This window comes from Phyllobates terribilis, unplaced genomic scaffold (genome assembly GCF_046119375.1).
Source record: "Phyllobates terribilis strain yellow unplaced genomic scaffold, ASM4611937v1 Scaffold_2__4_contigs__length_985480577, whole genome shotgun sequence".
Taxonomy (NCBI): domain Eukaryota; kingdom Metazoa; phylum Chordata; class Amphibia; order Anura; family Dendrobatidae; genus Phyllobates; species Phyllobates terribilis.
In genome coordinates, this window is record NW_027362762.1 from 445,909,777 (window position 1) to 445,931,896 (window position 22,120).

The 22,120-nt window shown below is 41.6% G+C and overlaps 1 protein-coding gene across 7 annotated transcripts in view; it reads left to right on the plus strand.

Annotated features, from left to right (window-relative positions):
- The window catches only part of BCAS3 (BCAS3 microtubule associated cell migration factor), a 1,370,469-nt gene that overhangs the window by 480,166 nt on the left and 868,183 nt on the right, over nucleotides 1–22,120 (plus strand). For all 7 annotated transcript variants that reach the window (XM_073665482.1, XM_073665487.1, XM_073665488.1 and 4 more), the window contains one exon: nucleotides 14,789–15,053. In XM_073665482.1, coding sequence (XP_073521583.1) covers nucleotides 14,789–15,053 — 265 coding nt within the window. The remainder of the gene's footprint in view (nucleotides 1–14,788; nucleotides 15,054–22,120) is intronic.

The following is a 22,120-nucleotide window of genomic DNA, read 5'->3' on the forward strand; positions in this document are numbered from 1 at the left end:
CGCCAACCCTGAATGAAAGCGAGGAATCACACCCCTATGAATAAATGAGCAGGTATAATATAAACATATAAAGTGCTTTATACTCATGATTTTAGCGCCAATTTTATTGAAAAAAAGTGTGTTAGTGATGCACATTGCATCACTAACAACACAATGGGGGCAGTTTACATAGTACACAGGACCTGACAAGTTCCCTTTAAGTGGGCACTTAAGCATTATTGTTATAGGGGCCCTCAGACTATTGTGGCCATCAAAGGGGCAAAATGAGGACACTGTTTTCTAGGGCACTTGCACAGGACATTAATATTTTCCAGGGGGCAATTTTACCATCTATAGGGCACAAAGGAGGCATTATTACTATGTAAGGAGCACAGGGGTGGGCATTATTATGAGAAGCACTATGCGAAGCGCCGTTATTGTGCCAAAGAGCAGGAGTAGTATATCAGTGCGCCACTATAGTTGTAATCAGGGTTACCGGTTAGGAGCCCACTCAGATGTTTACCCCCCTGAGCTGAACCCCTAGCTACTCTGATTAAGAGTAAAATGGAGATTCACTATAGAGTGAGATCTACGAGCTATGAACAATTTTGTAAGCGCTACTTCTCTTGGGACAGCTGGTAAACAGGATGTTCAGTATACAGACTGAGATCAGAAGCTAGACCTCCTCCTAGATAAAGTGGGCCACTGGTCACGTTCTTTACGGTTCTTTTTGATCTTGTTATATAAACACAGAGAAATGCACCTGAACCCAGTATTATCTGGAAAGAGAACAAATACTTGATGATGACAGCACTCCAGGGCTTATGCCCAAAACCTTCTGTTATCTTGCGTCTACTTATGACTTTTGCTTGTTTTGCACCAAAAAACTGTGACTATAACTGACCCCTGGAAGCATTAGCAAATATCAAATAAGATAAACTAGACACTGCCATGTGCTGCTGACAAGTAGAGGTAAAACATTAAAGTGAGTCTTATCACATATGACCTGAGTAAACTAACAAGTTCATATTTACTAAGTCACAGAGATATCAGACTTTTCAGCACGTAGAGAACCAGGCACATGCCACATTTGCAGAATGTAACTGATTTTATCAGTTGTCAAATAACAGATTCCAGCTGTAACTTAAAGGGAAATATCTCCATTGATATGCATGGTTTTTCACTGCCCAGGACCTTATAAACATTTCCAGCACAGTTTTGTGTGCTCATAAGTCAGTAAAGTAACACGCCTTATAAAAATGTAACATTTTGAGCTTCAATAGCTAACATACTAAAAAAGTCTTAAAATACTAATTTTCTTATCAGCTATGTAAACTTGGTAGCATTATAGTGAGTGCTGTGCTGTAGTCTGCTAGTGGGTAGCTACTAGGTTAGACGTCATATGGCAAAAAAAGTACAAATAAAGACTAAGATTCCGCCAGAGACTTTACCTTGGCAATATTTTTTAAAGGGAACATGTCACCAGGAAAAAAAAACTCTATTAACCTGTAAATATGGGGTTAATCTGCAGCTTAATCGCGTTATTAACCTGCCCGGCGCCTGCACTTACCCGAGCGCTTCGGGGAGAAAATTAACTTTATTCCCCCTGGCAGCGTTCCGGGTTCAGTCACCGGCGGCTATAACCATGCCCCTGGCCCTGACTGACAGCCGACCCTAATTCTGAGCCAGTTTCAGTCAGGGCCAAGGGCACGGTTTCAGCTGCATTCTGCATACTCAGAGCGGTGACTGAACCAGCACGACGCCGCCACCTTGACTGAAACTGGAACGCTGCCGGGGAGAATAAAGTTCATTTTCTCCATTTGGCTAAATGTGGGCTCCGCCCAGGTTAATAACACTATTAACCTGCAGATTAACCCCATATCTGCAGGTTAATAGCATTTTTTCTGGTGACAGATTCCCTTTAAGTAAAATAGTTTATTATATCCAATTTAGAATTTAATCTGAATTGTTTCTAATCTTTCTCTCTCCTGGTGTCATCTGTCAGGGAACAGTTCGAGGGATACACATTGAATGGTTGTCATACACATTGGATGGTTGTCCAGTCTCAGAGAAATCAACCGGTTCATCAGGATTTAAAGGGAACCTATCACATTGGATAATGCTATTTACCTGCAAATGTAGGGTTAATTTGCTGGAAAATAACTTTTGAAAAGGTGCCCAGCTACTGTAGTGAAAGTGCTGCTCCCTGAAGAAAATTAACTTTATCCCTCCTGGGAGCTGCCAGCTTTCAGTCTTACAGATGTGCCACCACAGCTAGAGTCACCACTCGGTACACAGTGAGCGGTGTCTGTAGGCACACCCTGGCACTATGATTGACAGCTGGCTCTGCAGTACATATCAGTCAATGCTGGGGCATTTTTACAGCCACCACTCACAGCACAGTGAGCGGTGACTGTAGCCATGCCGGCATATCTGTATGACTGAAAGCTGGTGGCTCCTGGGAGGAATAAAGTTAATTTTCTCCTGCGAGCCGCGGTTTTAGAACAGTGGCAGGGCACCTTTCTAATTCTATTTACCTGCAGATTAACCCTATATCTGCAGATACATAGCGTTAGCCTACATAAAAGTTTTCCTTTAATGTTTATAAGGTTGACCATTGTCTCTTGTTGGTGCAGCTTTCCCCACAAACTGCACAGCTCCTCTGTCCATATAATGGCTGCTGGTGGAAAAGCATGTGACCAGATCAGTCCATCAGCCTCCTCCAATTGTAAAGCACTTAATATGGGAAAGTGGCTTTTTTAATGGAGGAGGTTGATGGTCAGGTCTGGTCACATGCTGCTCCACCAGCAGCCATTATATGGACAGATGAGCTGTGCAATTTGTAAGGAAAGCTGCACTAATAAGAGAAAGGGGTCAACCTCTTAAAGAGAAAAGCTATAATGTTGCAAGTTTCAAATGTCATTTTTTTTGTAATTGATATTGAACACCCTGTAATCAATGTGCAGACATGGTGGATTTGCTTAGGATTTGTGATTCTGCACTTCCAACCTACAATGATTAACAGTACACTTCAAGTTGATAGGACCCTGAAAGCCTCATTCACATGTAGTGGAATAATCTGCATGAAAATGAGATGATATAGTGGATTTTACAGTAGATTTCCCCCTATACAATGAAGTGGATTTGCAGAGAAATCTACACATAACACATGAACTTTTAACTTTAGTTTAAAAGGAATCTGTCAGTAGTATCAACTTTCCTAAGCCATCTATACGGGCAATGAGGTCATAGGAAGCTGAATGAATCCAATGTCTTATTTCAGAGAAATCCATGTTTTTCTCATATGTAAATGAGCTCTTTAGGACTATGGGCCGGACACTGATCTGCATGAGAATCTGCCTTAAGAGATTATTTAAAAAAAAAAAAGAGGTACTTCAAGGGTGATATGTAATGGCATCTCTCGGCTCTCCTGATCTCACTACTGAGCTGTGTGTGATTATAACATCTGCAGGTGTCTTCTCTGAGCTTTAGCTTCCATCTCACAAGCAGACAGGGTTGCAGTATTGTTGCAATATAGTAGAGCTGTGCAAGCTGCAACAAATGTCTTTGTAAGGAGACAAAGTTCAGTTCTACAGTTCTGTGTTAATTACATGTCTCACACTGGTAACTCCCCCTTTATTAAAAATAATCTCTGGAGACTGATTTCATGCAGATCAGTGTCCAGCCCATAGAACTGAACAGCTCATTGACATATAAGAAAAACGTGGATTTCTCTTAAATAAAACATTGGATCGTAGATTTCAAGGTATCATTTTATTCAGCTTCCTATGACCAGCATGCCCATACAGACGGCTTAGGAGGGTTGATCCTAATGACAGATTCCCTTTAAAGGAGAATTCCCATTTCCAAGATCCTATACAAATATGTAGTAGATGTATTAATAATAATATTATCAAATACCTACCAATTAGAAATGTAGTACAGTTTTTCTGATTCGCTATGTCTCTTTCCTCATGTGCAGGCATTGCAGGACCTTAGGTATCCATGGTTACATCCACTGATAAAGTTACAGTAAGTTAGCTAGTTGCTAGTGGTCGTAACCGTGGATACCTAAGGTCCTGCAATGCCTGCACATGAGGAAAGAGACATAGCGAATCAAAAATACTACACTACATTTCTAATTGGAGGTATTTGCTAATATTATTATTATTACACCTACTACATATTGGGATAGGATCTTGGAGATGGGAATAACCCTTTAAATTTGATTTTTTGGGGTTCTCAATGACATAATACATTTATTTCTTGCAAGGCTTTGATCACAGTTTTCTCCTGTGAATTATACATCTTTGAATGACAACCTGGATGATGGTGGGGATGTCACCAATTACATCCAATTTCCGTTTGTGACCTGCATAACAAAATGACAACAGAATATGAATGAGCTATGCTGTTCTATGCATTCTAGGTTTATAGAAAATAAGACAAACTGAGAAAAAAAACTATTTGATATTTGTAATGTTGGAACGCAAAACTAAAAGTGAGAAAGTATAAGGCTTGGATTACACTGTGACAATGTTTTTGTCGCACAACAGCAACTCTCAGAGAAGTTGCTCGACTAAAACACTTGTGCAACTTGTCTGCGACTATTTAAGAGCTCTAATTTTCCTATGAATAAAGCAGTCAAGTTGCAGACAAGCCTCTCTCGAGTTGCATTGAAATCCATGGAAAGTGTGTCGCTTGCAACTTGCGACCAGTAGGAATAATATCCAATATATTTGGAAATATTTTTAACTCTTTGTCTCAGTCGCAACGTGACACCACAGGAAATCATTATATTCAATGTTGCAATGTGTTGCTGAGACTTCAGTGGTGCGTGATAAATGTCGCCGTTTAGCCGTAAACTAAGCCTTTTCTTAGGCTATGTTCATACATGTTAGGTTTTACAGCGTTTTTTGCTGCAGATTTTTATGCAAATTTTCAGCTGCGTTTTGCAGTACCAGCAAAGTCTATGAGAGACCAGAATTCTCTGTTCACACATCTTGTTTTTTTGTTGTGTATTTTGTGCCTTGGTTGGGTTTTTGGAAAATAGAGTATGTCACTTCTTTCAGCATTTTTTTCACCCATAGAAAGTAATGGGTGGTGAAAGAAACGCATAAAAAAACGCACCAAAATTTGCATCAGCGTTTTTTCAGCTTTTTTGATGGCAAAATAGAATGGGGTTCTTTTTTTTCACAGAATTTTATGTACATGCATAAATAGAGATAGAAGGACAGTGAAAAAAATGGTTAAAAAAAAAACGCACAAAAAAAACAGCAAAACCTGCGTTTTTGACGCAGCTGATTTCCTGCCAGAGATTGGATTTTGCTGCAGATTTGTGACGCTGGAAAACCCAACATGTGTGAACATAGCCTTATGTTTAAGAAAAAATGAAAAAGCACATCAAAATCTGAACCAAATTGGGTTACCTGTAACCATTATATGAAGTTGTCTTTATGACTTTTGATTATTTGCAAGGTTGAAAACATTGTATTCTAGTAATATAAATTTATTCTTAATCTTTCTTATAATTTTCATGTTAGATGCTCTCCTTAAGATCCATTGTCACTGCTGAGTAGACATGACCCTTTCCCTCACTGGGCTAAACAGCTGGGTTCCCATGTGTACTAACTTCCATTTTTGGCCTGTGCACATATTCCGGCTCCAGGGATTCATGCATACAAGGTTACACAAGAGATTTGTGTAAACAGCTAATTTATCAGATTCTAAGTGTTATGTACACATTCCTCTTGTGCAGCATTAGGAATATGTTACATATTAAGTTTGAAATGCTCATTCCGGCAGATTCATTACCAGTAGTTCATGGAAATGCATATGGTACCGCTGTAAGATTATTTTTCTTTTTTTATCAAAACTATATTTAGCTTAGTTCTTTTTTTTATGATAATATAATCAGAGATGTAACTCAAGTTCATAGGACCCAATAGTAAAGCTAGCAATGGACCCCATCAACAAGTTTAAAGTAAACTTGTTGGTGCTGACACTAACCATGTGCTAGGTAGCCCAGTAAGACCCTGAATGTCTTTGGGATGAACTGGGCTGATTCTTTGAACCTGACAACCTTGAGATTAATGACAGATTGCTTATCTGTAGAAAAATATTCCTTCACTGTCTGGTCTTGTCTTTAATAGAGTACTAATAATTTTAAAGGAACGTTGAGTTCACTCTCACTCTTTCAAGTTGGTTAATATTACGCGAACCGCATAAAAACACAATGTAAAGCTCCATAGATTAGACAAAATAAAGCACTTGTAATCATCTTGTTTCAGATTATATGTGAATGCGATATTACCACAAGGAAGACGGACTCAATTCAGTAAAAAGTTATGGATTATGAACGAAACATATGTTTGATTTACATAAGTAGTGGATGGGTTAACCTCCCTTATGAATTACAGCAGCAATTTCTTGATTGTAGATTTTGAGATACTTCATATCGGAAAATATCAGGGGAGCCTAATTTAGAGCCGTGCAGTATGCTGCCATTGTATATTATGATTGCTAAGAATGTCTATTCATCAGCGTGTTTCCAGGTCAGTATTGTGTGCACAGGCTGTATCCCTCTTGAACCCTGACTCATCATTAAAGTGGAGCTTTACATGGCAGCAAATTGCTTTTCATGGCAAATTATAAGACATCACTTATTAGTAAAGAAGATATTGTTGCTTTCTTCTAGTCTGTTTATTCAGATGAAGTTTCTAGCAGGAGCGGATACAGACAGAAGAGGGCTCCTGTGCAAGAACAATAAATGGGCTCTTTGCAGTTTAATATCTCATTAGAATGCACAATTCCACCTGCTTTGGAGGAAGAAGTGACCCCCTTATCTCTTGGGCCCCTGTGCAGATGCATAAGTTGCACCAATGATATGTCTGCCTCTGGTTTCTATATTGATTATATGTGACACCCCAGGGGTCTGGTTGCCACAGTAATAGAGATATTATGTCTGAGAGCAAGTGGGAGGTTTCTCTGGTCAGGATCCCTAAACATGCAACACGGCCCACCCAGACCTGGGAGGGGAGGAATCTGCCCTTATAAACTGGGTCTGGGGCGGGATTAGTGTGTGAAGTTCCAGACACAGGGAAAGTGAGATCAGGAGCTCTGGAGGAGCAGTAGCTGAAGTCCAGGGGCTGGAGCTGAGCAGAGCTCGCCCTGGACGAAGACACTAAAACCGGACACAGGAGTCCGAGGCTGTGGGGACTGATATACACCCAGCAGCAGAAACCAGCCGGCAGGGGATTCCAGGTCCTCTGGCCATAGAAGCCCGGAGGCTCAGTCACAAAGAAGGGACCAGCGCCGCCATCCAGGAGCGGAGGCTAACAGAAGGCCCCAAGTCACCAGCCATACGGGTGAGCACCACACGGTATACTCAGGGACGTGGGCTACTTGTAACCGCTGACAGCAAGGTAGCCAGGAAGAGTGCAGATAAATGGGGAGGCCTACAACTCCACCTGGCCAGGGGAACTCCTGCTTGCTCGCAGACTGACCAGGCCCCTTATACTAGCCAGTACTCCCGGGAGGGTCTGCCTTGTACCATCAGTAAAGACCCTGAACTGCACCTCACGTCTCTGTGATTCCTTGCCGCTCCTGCACCATTAGCACTGGGACCCTCACACCATCACTCCCATCATCTTCCACATTAGCTGCCCTGAGGCAATACTTCTCCCGTGGGGAGTCATCCCATACTCGGCTGCGCAAACAACATCAGCCTCAGCGGTCTGCAGCGCAGCGGCGGTCCCCACTGACCGCAATCCACGGGTGGCGTAGTCGGACACTTATTACAACATTTAGACTGCCACTGGTTTGACCACCCTGGGCACGGACCGGGTCACCGCCACGGAGAACTACAACCCCCAGCGATCCGGCTCCGGGTATTCCCCCTGCACAGCAGCAGCAGCACAGGCCCAGGGGGCGCGTCATATACACTGCTCAAAAAAATAAAGGGAACACTTAAACAACAGAATATAACTCAAAGTAAATCAAACTTCTTTGAAATCAAACTGTCCACTTAGGAAGCAACACTGATTGACAATCAATTTTACATGCTGTTGTGCAAATGGAATAGACAATAGATGGAAACTATTGGCAATTAACAAGACACCCTCAATAAAGGAGTGGTTCTGCAGGTGGGGACCACAGACCACATCTCAGTACCAATGCTTTCTGGCTGATGTTTTGGTCACTTTTGAATGTTGGTTGTGCTTTGACACTCGTGGTAGCATAAGACGGACTCTACAATCCACAAAAGTTGCTCAGGTAGTGCAGCTCATCCAGGATGGCACATCAATGCGAGCTGTGGCAAGAAGGTTTGCTGTGTCTGTCAGCGTAGTGTCCAGAGGCTGGAGGTGCTACCAGGAGACAGGCCAGTACACCAGGAGACCTGGAGGGGGCCGTAGGAGGGCAACAACCAAGCAGCAGAACCTCTACCTCCACCTTTGTGCAAGGAGGAACAGGAGGAGCACTGCCAGAGCCCTGCAAAATGACCTCCAACAGGCCACAAATGTGCATGTGTCTGCACAAACGGTTAGAAACCGACACCATGAGGGTGGTATAAGGGCCCGACGTCCACAGATGGGGGATGTGCTCACAGCCCAACACCGTGCAGAATGCTTGGCATTTGCCACAGAACACCAGGATTGGCAAAGTCGCCACTGGCGCCCTGTGCTCTTCACAGATTAAAGCAGGTTCACACTGAGCACATGTGACTGAATCTGGAGATGCCGTGGAGAGCGATCTGCTGCCTGCAACATCCTTCAGCATGACCGGTTTGGCAGTGGGTCAGTAATGGTGTGGTGTGGCATTTCTTTGGAGGGCCGCACAGCTCTCCATGTGCTCGCCAGAGATAGCCTGACTGCCATTAGGTACCGAGATAAGATTCTCAGACCCCTTGTGAGACCATATGCTGGTGCAGTTGGCCCTGGGTTCCTCCTAATGTAGGACAATGCCAGACCTCATGTGGCTGGAGTCTGTCAGCAGTTCCTGCAAGATGAAGGCATTGAAGCTATGGACTGGCCCGCCCGTTTCCCAGACCTGAATCCGATTGAGCACATCTGGGACATCATGTCTCACTCCATTCACCAACGTCACGTTGCACCACAGACTGTCCAGGAGTTGACGAATGCTTTAGTCCAGGTCTGGGAGGAGATCCCACAGGACACCATCTACAACCTCATCAGGAGCATGCCCAGGCATTGTAGGGAGGTCATACAGGCATGTGGAGGCCACACACAATACTGAGCCTCATTTTGACTTGTTTTAAGGACATTACATCAAAGTTGGATCAGCCTGTAGTATGTTTTTCCACTTTAATTTTGGGGGTGACTCCAAATCCAGGCCTCAATTGGTTAATAAATTTGATTTCCATTGATGATTTTTGTGTGATTTTGTTGTCAGCACATTCAACTTTGTACAGAACAAAGTATTCAATGAGAATATTTCATTCATTCAGATCTAGGATGTGTTATTTGAGTGTTCCCTTTATTTTTTTGAGCAGTGTATATAGATCATATATTTACTTTGTCTTAAATTTTCCAAATACTAACTAAACTAAAAAGGTCCTGGCAAAAAAATAAGGTTTAGGGTTGTAATTATTTGATTTACACATACTGGACCTCATGGATTTTTTTTTATCCATTCTATTAAAATTATTTTCCCTTTAAATGTCAGAAATTTTCTTTCTTAAAATATATTTAGAATTATATACTTATCTATTAACCCAACGCTACCTCTTCCCTCCCTCTTCCTCCCTTCCTTTAACGTTCACTCTAGTTTCCCTCTAACCTCAACGTGGTCATCATATATTGCCATTCTGGCCTTGCCACCTCCCTTATCGACCACTTCACTACCTGGCTCTTACACTTGCGACCCATTTATGACGACCAAATTTGTGTTTGGGATCATTGTCTTGCTGAAATGTCAATCCTCGTTTCATCTTCATCATCATGGGAGATGGCAGCAGATTTTTATCAAGAATGTCTTGTTACATTTGTCCATTCATCCTTCCTTCAATTATATGAAGTTTGCCAGTGCCGTATGCTGAAAAACTGCCCCACACCATGATCTTCCCACTTCCAATCTTCATTGTTAGTATGGTGTATTTGAAGTGATGTGCAGTGCCTTTTGGCCTCCAAAAATGGTGTGTATTATGGCATCCAAAGAGTTCAGTTTTGGTTTCATCTGACCAGACTATATTCTCTCAACATTTCACAGGCTTGTCTAAATGTTGTTGAGCAAACTTTAAATGTGCTTGAACATGCTTTTTTGTTCAACAATGGAGTCTTGCGTAATGAGCATACATATATTCCATGGAGGTTTAGTGCATTACTTATAGTTTTCTTTGAAACAATTGTAACTACTGATTCCAGGTCTTTCTGTAGTTCTCCACAGGGGGTCCTTAGCTCTTGGACAACTCTTCTGATAATTATTTTCACTCCTCTGTCCGATATCTTGCAAGGAGCACCTGATCATGGCCGGTTTATGGTGAAATGATGTTCTTTCCACTTCCAGATTATGACCCCAACAGTGCTTACTGGAACCTTCAGTAGTTTAGATGTTCTTCTGTAACAAATACCATCAGTATGTTTTGCAACAATAAGGTTGCGAAGGTCTTGAGACAGCTCACAGGTTTTACCCATCATGAGATGTTTCTTGTGTGGCATCTTAGTAATGAGACACCTTTTTATAGGCCATCAGTTGAACCAGGTGAAATTATTTTTCACTAAGTGGCAGGATTGCTTTCTAATTACTGTTAGATTTCATCTGGTGTCATGACTTTCCATGGCTTTTTGCACCTCTCGTTCTTCTTACTTTTTACCTATGCCATTTCTCATTATTACACATAATTTATGGACATCTATAGTTTGATTTGTTTGCCTGTGTGAATTGAATGGATTGTTATCTAAATCTGGTGAGAATTTCATGTCAATAGCATCTTTAGAAATATATTCACTTAAAAAATTGGTGACATTTTCAATGCTTATTTCAACAGCTGTAAAACAAATTTCCTTGAAGTAAGAAAGTCACTTTTTTTCTTAAAGGGAGTCTGTTATCTATGCTTAATTAAAATGCCCAAACAATCTTTTTCTTTAATCTTTTTTTACTTCCTGATTTTTTTTAATTCTATTTTCTTGACATGAAACATTTTAGGTGAGTGGTGGAGGAAAGGGGTCACTATTGGTTTAGCTGCTGCTCTACTCTGTTAACTGTAGATCAGAAATATGCTTTACAGAAGCCACTTGGGCCAAAGGAAAATTTTGTGGATATACTCCGTGATCTATGCAGAGGTTACTGTGCGGAAAGGGGAGAAGGTGAGCTGTGACCATCATTTTTTGTGACCATCATTTTTTTCATCAATATTGGACTCCTTGTTATCTCCCATCTTTATTATGAAGGTAACAATGATAACACATTCCCTTTAATGTTACCTGACTCTGAAAAGTTATGCTATCTTGATCAATTTTGGTGATGTCTCTGTGTCATTTCCCTGGATTCGACCCCTTGAGTTTGTGTTCTATGGTCAGCTTTTCTTTGGGCCAAGCCACAGGAGACACTCTTTTTCTCTCGGTGTTTGGGTTCTGCTTTTCTGGCTGCAGCCTGTATAGCTTAACACAAGTGTTTTCATTTGTGTGCCTATCATCTTTTGGGTGCAGCTTTATATTCTTTCCTCCTGCTGGCGTTTCCTGCTGGTGATAGATTCATTTGGATGTTCTGACATTCTGTTGATGTTTGAGGCCAGTCTGTGAAATTCCACATACGGTATTAACTTTGATGTTTCTTTGCTATACTTTGCACCTTTCTTCTGTTTATCATTAGGAAGTAGGCACTATATTTTTTAACAGTACTTGCTTTATTCTTTGTTTGGTTTTTCATTATTTACTTTATTCACTCTGGGATCTTTCCTTTGTTCAGCACACTTCTTTTCTTGTAGGTAATCCACACTCTGCTCTGCCCTCCGGTTCTTTAGGAGGAATGTGAAGCAACTCTTCTGCCTTTTAGGCTGTTTAGGCCAAAGTTTCCATCTACAAGTTTGTGGTTAGGTCAATCTATGCACCCGCTGGTACCACTAGTGACTGCATAGTCTGTAGAGGAACTGGCAGGGCCAGTTAGTTTTTAGTGTATTACCTATTTTCCCGAGTGAGTTGCTACACAGGCATAGCTATACTAGGAACCCTTAGGAGCATTCAGGGTGAGCTGCCAGCGATTGGGGGCGCCATGGCGTTATCTTAGGGTGCCAACCTCCGCGGTCAGGTAGGGACAGACCAGGGGCAGAGTAGGGCTTTTACCAGTCTGAACAGGGGTCTGTCAGGTACAGGTATTTGTCCCCCTGGTTTGTACTCTATCCGTATGCTTGTGCAGTCATAACACTCTGTTAGGCTAGGTTCACATTACATTTGCCGCTACATTCAGTTGCTTGTGTCCAAACCCCCCGCAAAACGAGGTTTAGGCTTATGCGCCGGCGAACCCATGGATTATTATGATGCAGGCAGAGTTACAGTGTGTTCTGTAGTGCATAATTTCTGCCATTATCGCCTAGTTTGAGGCTTGCAGCACATTCTTCGTCAACATCTTGCTGCCTTCCTCCAATTGGCGTACACTGCCGAAAATTATGCAAAATAGAAGTGGCAAATTGTAGGTGAACCCAGCCTTACCTTACACTGCAACATCAACAGTCCTCATGTCTGGATACAATATTACCAAAACACTAATGCTTTTGCATCCATAAAGCTAGGTTTACATTACATTTTGGTATTGCATTGGTACGTGCACAGGGGAAGCTTCTGGCACACAATGAAAATACCAATAAACCCCCCCATTCACTTGAAAGAAGTCAAACGAGGTGGTGTGCATCAACATAACTTTTTTTTTATAGTAAGGAAAGCAGCAACTGCATTTTCCTATATAGTGAGTCACTACCGAAAAAAAATCCTCAATATTTTTACAGTGGAACTTGTATCGGTCAAACGCGGGGAGTTCTGCCTTAATACCTCTGATGTTTAGCCCCAATATGATATGAAAAGAACCTAAAATCAACTCTACTAATTAAAATAAAAATAATGCTTATAAGAACAAATATCTGTGTTCTAAGATGAGCATCTTCTCTTACATACGTCTTCAGATCTAAAATAAAGAAAAACATTTTTTAGTATGCATTGTAAACTGAACATTTATGGTATTTAGGAAGAACAATATCTAGAGATTTGCCTTCCACAATTGTGAACAGACATATCCGGGATACAGGAAAGACCATTAGTGCCCACATGGCTAATCTGTTGGCAGGTCCCTGCAAATATAAGCAATTATGTGTTAACAAAGCCTGGCACATACAGCTTGGAAGAAATTATCTATATATATTTCAATGTCTAGATAAAATAATCATTCTTGCACATAAACACTTGTTGTAAGCTGTGGAAGTTTGATTGTCAAATGTGCTATGTTTACTTTTAGGAAGATTATTTTGTTATTATTATTACTTTTGAGAAATAGTAAGCAAGTGATTAGTGATCGTTTTGTTGAGTAAACATTTTCATAGATGATAGTTTTCCATCAGAATTCTTTATACTAAGAATCAGAAGTGCAGAGCAGTAACTGCAAGATAATAACGATGATTCTGATATTATTGTTATTTTTTTATTATTATTACTTTTATTATTATTATCATTAAACTTAAAATATACCAAAATGTTCCTCCATGCTTGACTATTAGAAGAAACAAAAAACATGCAAAATGACAAATAATGAAACATCTGAGATTGAATCCTTCCTATTAAATCAATAATGACGTTGGACTGCAAGTGTACTGAAAACTATTATCTAAAGGAGTCATCATCCCCTCACCTCTTTACAAGTCTGCAACACTGACCATAATGTGTCCAGACTGACCAATCATGGGCCGCTATAGTGAAATGTCAATCATAGTAATGTCACTACAGTATTTATTCTCATGGGGCCATGTCTTCCCTGGGGAGTACAGGTAAACAGAATTTCTTTAGGGTAGTATTCCTCAACTTCATTACTCAAGGCCCTCCAACAGGTCAGGATTTTGTTAGTATTGTACAGGTTATGGAATTTTCACCTGTGTACAATACTAAGGCCACGATCACAAGATCAGTATTTGTAAACCGAAATCATTAGTGAAAAATGCAGAAGTGGTGACGTGTTTCTATTATACTTTTCCTCTGACTGCCCCACTCCGGATTTTGGCTTCCAAATAGATATCTGAAATCTCATGCACATGTTACATATTTTTTATTGCTGATTTGAAGCAGTTTTAAATCTGCACCATGTTAATTCTTTTAGTGTTTTTGCAGTGTTTTTCACTAATTCTAATGAATGGGGAAAAATGCATAAAAAACGCACACAAAAACGCATGTTTACAATTCAGCATTTTCCCTGTTTCAGCTGTGTGCCCACAATGAGTTTTTGGTGAGTTTCATGCAGTTTTAGCAATGTGGATGGGATTTATAGAAATCTCATGCCCACTGTGCTTTTTACTCAGGGTAAACTGACCTGTGTTTCAGATCCCCAGCATGTCAATTGCTCTTGCATATACTCGTTTTCTGTGCAGATTTTCCCATAGACTTGCATTAGATGGTTGTCATCTGTTTGTAATATGCTTTAATCATTTCTCCAATAATCATAATTCAGTTTTATGGAGTTACATTTTTGGGATAAGTGACAATGTACATATGTAAAATTTTTGTATAAGTTGTTTAGGAAGTTATTCACAGAAGAGTACCTGGTTTGGACTGCTTACAATTTTTAAGCATTAATTGTTACTTGTGGTTTATTTTAGGTGCAGGACATTTGCTTCAGCCATGATTGCCGATGGGTGGTGGTCAGCACTCTTCGTGGCACTTCCCACGTATTCCCAATAAACCCTTATGGTGGTCAGCCATGTGTCCGGACACATATGTCTCCCCGCGTGGTAAACCGCATGAGTCGCTTTCAGAAAAGTGCAGGCCTGGAAGAGATTGAGCAGGAGCTCACTTCAAAGCAAGGGGGCAGATGCAGTCCTGTGCCAGGTTTGTCCAGCAGTCCATCTGGTTCTCCCTTACATGGTGAGTATATAGTATGACTGTGGCTACACTTCTACATGGGTGGGCATTCACTATATTCTTGGAGACCGCTTACTATAGTTTGTAGTTATTTAAGTTAGACCACTGTCAGATGCAGCTGGAAATCCTCTTTTTCACACCAGTCAGCAGGAAAAAAATCTATTTTTATTTTTACTCAAACATACTGAAATCATCTTGAAGTAGTTACAGCATTTATACAGTTATAAAAGCTTGGTAAAAATGTTAATGCTTTGAAATATGTTAAGCATGTAGAAAGAGGGTCCAAATTCCAAGCATGCAGATGTGTTGTAAGTACGCTACATATGAAGCTGTCATTTATAAATTGTCACATGTTAAATCACAATCTAATGTTCCCTTGGCATAGTGCATAGTGGGCGTTCAACCCCTGAGACCCCCACCCCACGGCATCTGAGAATGGGGAGGCCCAAGTTTTTGTGCTCAATAAGATTGAGCTGCTTTCCCACCCCCATTTGATTTCTTATACGTCCGAAGGTGGGGTTAGTGACGCCAGTGCTAATTGGGCGCACGGCTCATGTGATATAGCAACCTCACATGAGCCCCGAGAGCGCAAATGCCGACACCACTGGAATGGCGCTGGCATGGGAGGTGAGTAAAGGTGTTTTTATTTTAAAGAGGCAAACATTCAGACTAAGAAGGGGTTGTGCTAGTAGTGAACAACCCGTTTAATTTCCCAGGGCAGCATTTCATTTGCCAGTAAGTCTCCCTTTGCAGACTTTGCACTCTGCATGAGAAGAAACTTTAGCCCTTAAACCCCATAGTATAAATACCACACTTATATGCTGTTGCATGATGTCATAGTACAATGCTATACAACCATCCTGGGGTTCTAGCTATTAGTTTGCCAGGACTGAAGTAAGGACTGGTATGTACTAGCAAATGGGGAATGTTTTGAAACTTAAAGGGGTTATCCAGGCTTGGGGTTCAGGTCTGCAGTCACTCCATTTGACTACAGACTTGTGAGTCTTCACAGTTTGCGCTGACAGGATTCTGTGGTGCCTGGAACAGGTCGGTCATGTAACCACAAGCATGAGATTTGCATGCTGATTTCCTATACTATATTAGTAAGAAAACAGGCTTAATTTGTTGCAAAAATCTGTTTCATGTTTTGTACCACCTTTATTATGTGTTTTAAGCTGTGTGCCCACTATGCGTTTTTTAAGCGTTTCCACAGCGGCAAAAACGCTGCAGAAACGCTTAAAAAACGCATGGTAGAAGGCCTGCGATGTTCCCCAATGATAATCCCCATGTGCTGTGCACATGCTGCGGAAATTTCCGCTGCGGATTATCATTGCGGAAAAAAACGCAGCACTACCAATTATTTTGCGGAAGTGCTGCATTTTTGCCGCCATTGACTTGCATTAGATCGTATGGATTACGCATCACTGTATATGTAGATGCGCATTCCATGCGTTTCAATGTGCGGATGGTACCCAGGTCTAGAGAAGAGGAGACTCTCATCCAGACCCGGGTACCATAGAACCTGTGAAAAAAAAGAATAAAATAAAAAATAAATATATACTTACCTTCTGGCAGCGCCCGGTGCGCTCCTCCTTGCATGCCGACAGTTCGCGATGTACTGAAGGACCTGCGCTGACATCATAGTCATGTGACGGGTCACGCAACGCTGACGTCGGCAGGTCCTTCAGTGTACCGCTGCCGGCAGCCGGGACGGTGAAGCAAGACAGCGCGGGCCATCAGAGGGTAAGTATATATTTATTTTTTTATTTTTTACCACTCTCTCAGGTCACACTATATAAATCCATGCTGTTTGCATGGATTTATATAGTGTGACCAAGTTGACAAGCACTTTCCAAGTGATGCTAAAATCGCTTGAAAAAGCGCTTGTCAACCCGCATGCAGAAATGCAAGTGAAGAACGCTTCACATCCGCATGTCCCTGGCAGGAAAACGCATGTACAATCCGCATGTACAATCCGCATGCGTTTTTTTCTGCCAGGGAGATGCAGAAACGCTCAGGAAAAAATTCTGAGCATTTCTGCATCGTGGGCACATAGCCTTAAACACGTTTCTGTCATTCTTGACAAGGTGGTATGACTTATTGGTAAGTTAATGTAGAAAAGAGTCTAGCATAATTTGCGAACTTGTGCACCTTAATTGCACCACCATTTGTTGTAACGTAGTGGACCAAAATAAACCAATTGATAGAAGGTGTACATTTACACTAAGCCATCTAAAGATGCACCAAAATTATCAAATGGCACATGCAACTTTGAAAAATTTGGTGCACTTTATGACTGTCTAATATGAACTCTTTAAACTTTAGCTTAAATAAATTGGCCCCCAATGTTTTAGTACACACTTTTTTCAGCTTTTTTTTTGCTTGTTTTTTCTTCAGTACAAGTCATATGATTCCAGGCTTTCTCATATAATTACATGAGCTGTATGTGAAAAAAAATAACCAGTTAAGTAGAAAAACAATGGAGTTCTGATAAAACTCCACACAAAAAACCCAAACAAAGAGAAAATGCTGTGTGTGAAGGCATCCTAACATAGACATTATATTTACCTGGTACCTGGCTCTATGGAGCAAAATGATGCTCCATTAAAGCAGACAGGACGCAGAGAAAAGGTATGTTTACTTTGTGATTTATTTAGCATTTTGTCAATAGTTCGTATTACAAATATGAAATTTAATGCGGGACGCAGAGCGGCTGGGACAGACATAGTCTGTAAATAATTAGTGCAACAGATGTGGTCATTGTGCTGTGTCTGACATCACAGAGCGTTCAGGACGGAAGTACCGGGGTACACCTTTCATCCCTTTGCGTCTGTTTTTTGTCAGAGGATGTTACAGGAGATTATTACTGTTCCAGGATTCCTAAATATATTTGAAGTTTTAAGTAGATTTTGCATTAAATATGTAGCAAACGACCTGTGACTATTTCCCATTGATTAATCCAGAGAAAAAGCAGTTTGCTTTTCTGTGTAATAAATCGTTTTGAATACTGTAACTCAAGACCAAATATCCATTTTGCCTGCTGCACACTGAAACACTGGCCACATGACATATGCCAGAGGTGCCTTTCTGAAATAGGTGTAAATCATTGGCTAACTTTGTAGTATCGGTTTCAGTGTATTTTTGCCTGAAATTGTTATTTGAAAAATGTCACTTAATGTTAGCCCTGCTTATAATACACTTATTAAAAATGTCACACAGCAGTCATCATTTGTGAGAATAAAGGTCTATTCACATTCTGTGGAAGGTGTCTGTTACATAAGGAAAAGCTCCCCATGTATACACCTGACCCATAGACCCCATAAGCCTGGTGGATGCTGAAAAGTGTCTTTGGCTTTTATGTGTCATTACTTTTTTTTTCTCTGGACAGTAACATTTAGTTTCCTGGGTTATTCCGTATAGGCAGGTACTGCATAAATGTCAGTCTGTGGCTGGAATATGGCACACAGTTGCCATAGGTGTATAAAAGTAGCTAATATTTACCAAAAACAAAAAGTATTTGCCCACTAGGCCACACTGCAAAGGCTCATTCAGACGTCCGTGCAAATTGGTCAGAGATCAGGCCGCAAAGCATGGACGGGCCTTGGCTCTCCTAATCTGAACGTGACAGCCTTATAAAAATATATTAAGCTGTCACGATCGTGTTGGGAGATTTGCGGCCAGTCCGTGCATTGCCATCTGATAGAGCTGGTTCTCACTGCAAAGCTTTCTTATCCTCGGAAGAATGGCCCACCACTGTTTCAAGACCCATTTTTCTAATCTTTTTGCAAAACATGATTTTTAGGCCAGTCTTTTATTGTTTTGTTTGCTCCTGCTGCAATAGAATGGAAAGGAAGCACACTTTGCACGTTGTCAAAACCTTCATGAAATAGCGGGTTGGGGATCTTTTGGCCACATTGCCTCTGTGGCTCTTATGTCTTGGTTTCCAAGGTTATTTCTTTGTGCTACTTTTGGATTTTCGTCTTGTGTGCCCATGTCGTTCACAGTATTGGCACTTGACCTTTTGCATAATATAGTCAGTATGGGCAACATGTCAATCACATGCACATAGCTTACATGTATCCACCAGATTTAAGATCAGGGAACAGGAAGTGAAATCATATAAATAAGTGATATTTATTGCAAATAAACATAATTTATATGCAATATTATAAAGGAAAAATAATTTGTTCCCAGAAAACCCTTTGTTTTGAAGTGTTACATTTATTGGTAACACACTGTTGAATCTTTCAGTTCATATACAGAACCTCTATCACAATTTAAGAAGAATCAGTCACCAGATTTTTGCCTCCCGATCTGAAAACAGCATAATGTAGAGACTGAGACGCTGATTCAAGCAGTATGTCACTTTACTAAGCTGCTTTCTGTAGTTTTCATAAAATGACTGTTTCCTTTCCCTTTTAAAATCACTATTCCATTTAAATCCACACATGGAATCAATTGAGCTATATACTGTAAATAAATAATAATAATAATTTTCACAACAAGACATGGAGGTGAACATTTAACTTGGAATTGTTTAGTATCCTGGAGAACATCACCACTTCATCTTCATTCTATCCATATTTCCACTTAACCATATACCCAACTCCTGAAAATAAATAGATGAATTTGAAGGCTTTTTTTCTATCACTAATATACCATTACTATTGATGTTTCACTCTATAATGGTAATGGATTGGATATCTGCATGAAATATATGGTACTTTAGCCAGTTCTTTACATATCTTTTTTACATAGCACTCACGTATCAACATTGCAGTCAGAAATGTATGTGCTTCTATTCCTGAAAGAGAGATCATCACAAATAATAATCATAAATGATAGGTCTCTTTTATAATGTAGCTAGCTATTGAGCCTGTTCTACGCCCGGGTAGCGATCATTTTTATTGGTATATGGTCTCCCATCCTAGTATTTGTGCTGCCCCCATCCTGGTGTTTATGCTCCCCAATCCTGTTCCCCCATCCTGTTATGTGCTGCCCTCATCCCTATCCTGGTATGCATGGCACCCCTCACCCCCAATCCTGGTATTCTTGGCACCCCTCACCCTCAATCCTGGTACACATGGCACCCCTCAATCCTGGTACGCATGGCACCCCTCACCCTCAATCCTGGTACACATGGCACCCCTCACCCCCAATCCTGGTATGCATGGCACCCCTCATCCCTATCCTGGTATGCATGGCACACCTCATACCTATCCTGATATGCATGGCACCCCTCACCTCCAATCCTGGTATGCATGGCACCCTTCACCCCCAATCCTGGGATGCATGGCACCTCTCACCACTAATCCTGGTATGCATGGCACCCCTCATCCCTATCCTGGTATGCATGGCACGCCTCATCCCTATCCTGGTATGCATGGCACCCCTCACCTCCAATCCTGGTATGCGTGGCACCCCTCACCTCCAATCCTGGTATGCATGGCACCCCTCACCCCCAATCCTGTATGCATGGCACCCCTCACCCCCAATCCTGGTATGCATGGCACCGCTCATCCCCAATCCTCGCATGCATGGCACCCATCATTCCCAATCCTGGCATGAATGGCTCCCCTCATCCTGGTATGCATGTCTCCCTCATCCCTCATCCTGGTATGCATGGTACCCCTCATCCCTATCCTGGTATGCATGGCCCCTTATCCAAATCCTGGTATGCATGGCCCCCCCAGATCCCTATCCTGGTATGCACCCCCACACCATCACACCTCCTCCTCCATGCTTCACGGTGGGAACCAGGCATGTAGAGTCCATCCGTTCACCTTTTCTGCGTCGCACAAAGGCACGGTGGTTGGAACCAAAGATCTCAAATTTGGACTCATCAGACCAAAGCACAGATTTCCACTGGTCTAATGTCCATTCCTTGTGTTCTTTAGCCCAAACAAGTCTCTTCTACTTGTTGCCTGTCCTTAGCAGTGGTTTCCTAGCAGCTATTTTACCATGAAGGCCTGCTGCACAAAGTCTCCTCTTAACAGTTGTTGAAGAGATGTGTCTGCTGCTAGAACTCTGTGTGGCATTGACCTGGTCTCTAATCTGAGCTGCTGTTAACCTTTGATTTCTGAGGCTGGTGACTCGGATAAACTTATCCTCAGAAGCAGAGGTGACTCTTGGTCTTCCTTTCCTGGGGCGGTCCTCATGTGAGCCAGTTTCTTTGTAGCGCTTGATGGTTTTTGCAACTGCACTTGGGGACACTTTCAAAGTTTTCCCAATTTTTCGCACTGACTGGCCTTCATTTCTTAAAGTAATGATGGCCACTCGTTTTTCTTTACTTAGCTGCTTTTTTCTTGCCATAATACAAATTCTAACAGTCTATTCAGTAGGACTATCAGCTGTGTATCCACCAGACTTCTGCACAACACAACTGATGGTCCCAACCCCATTTATAAGGCAAGAAATCCCACTTCTTAAACCTGACAGGGCACACCTGTGAAATGAAAACCATTTCTGGTGACTACCTCTTGAAGCTCATCAAGAGAATGCCAAGAGTGTGCAAAGCAGTCATCAAAGCAAAAGGTGGCTACTTTGAAGAACCTAGAATATAAGACATATTTTCAGTTGTTTCTCACTTTTTTGTTAAGTATATAATTCCACATGTGTTAATTCATAGTTTTGATGCCTTCAGTGTGAATGTACAATTTTCATAGTCATGAAAATACAGAAAAATCTTTAAATGAGAAGGTATTTCCAAATTTTTGGTCTGTACTGTATGTGTGGCCCCCTCACCCTCCAATCGTGGTATGCATGGTACCCCTCATCCCCCAATCCTGGTATGAATGGTACCCCTCATCCCCCAATCCTGGTATGCATGGTACCCTTCATCCCCAAATCCTGGTATGCGTGGTACCACTCATCCCCCAATCCTGGTATGCGTGGTCCCCTCACCCCCAATCCTGGTATGCATGGCACCCCTCATCCCCCATTCCAGCTATGCATGGCACCCCTCATCCCCCATCCTGGTATGTGTGGTCCCCTCACCTCCATTCCTGGTATGCATGGCCCCCCTCATCCCCCAATCCTGGTATGTATGGTACCCCTCATCCCCCAATCCT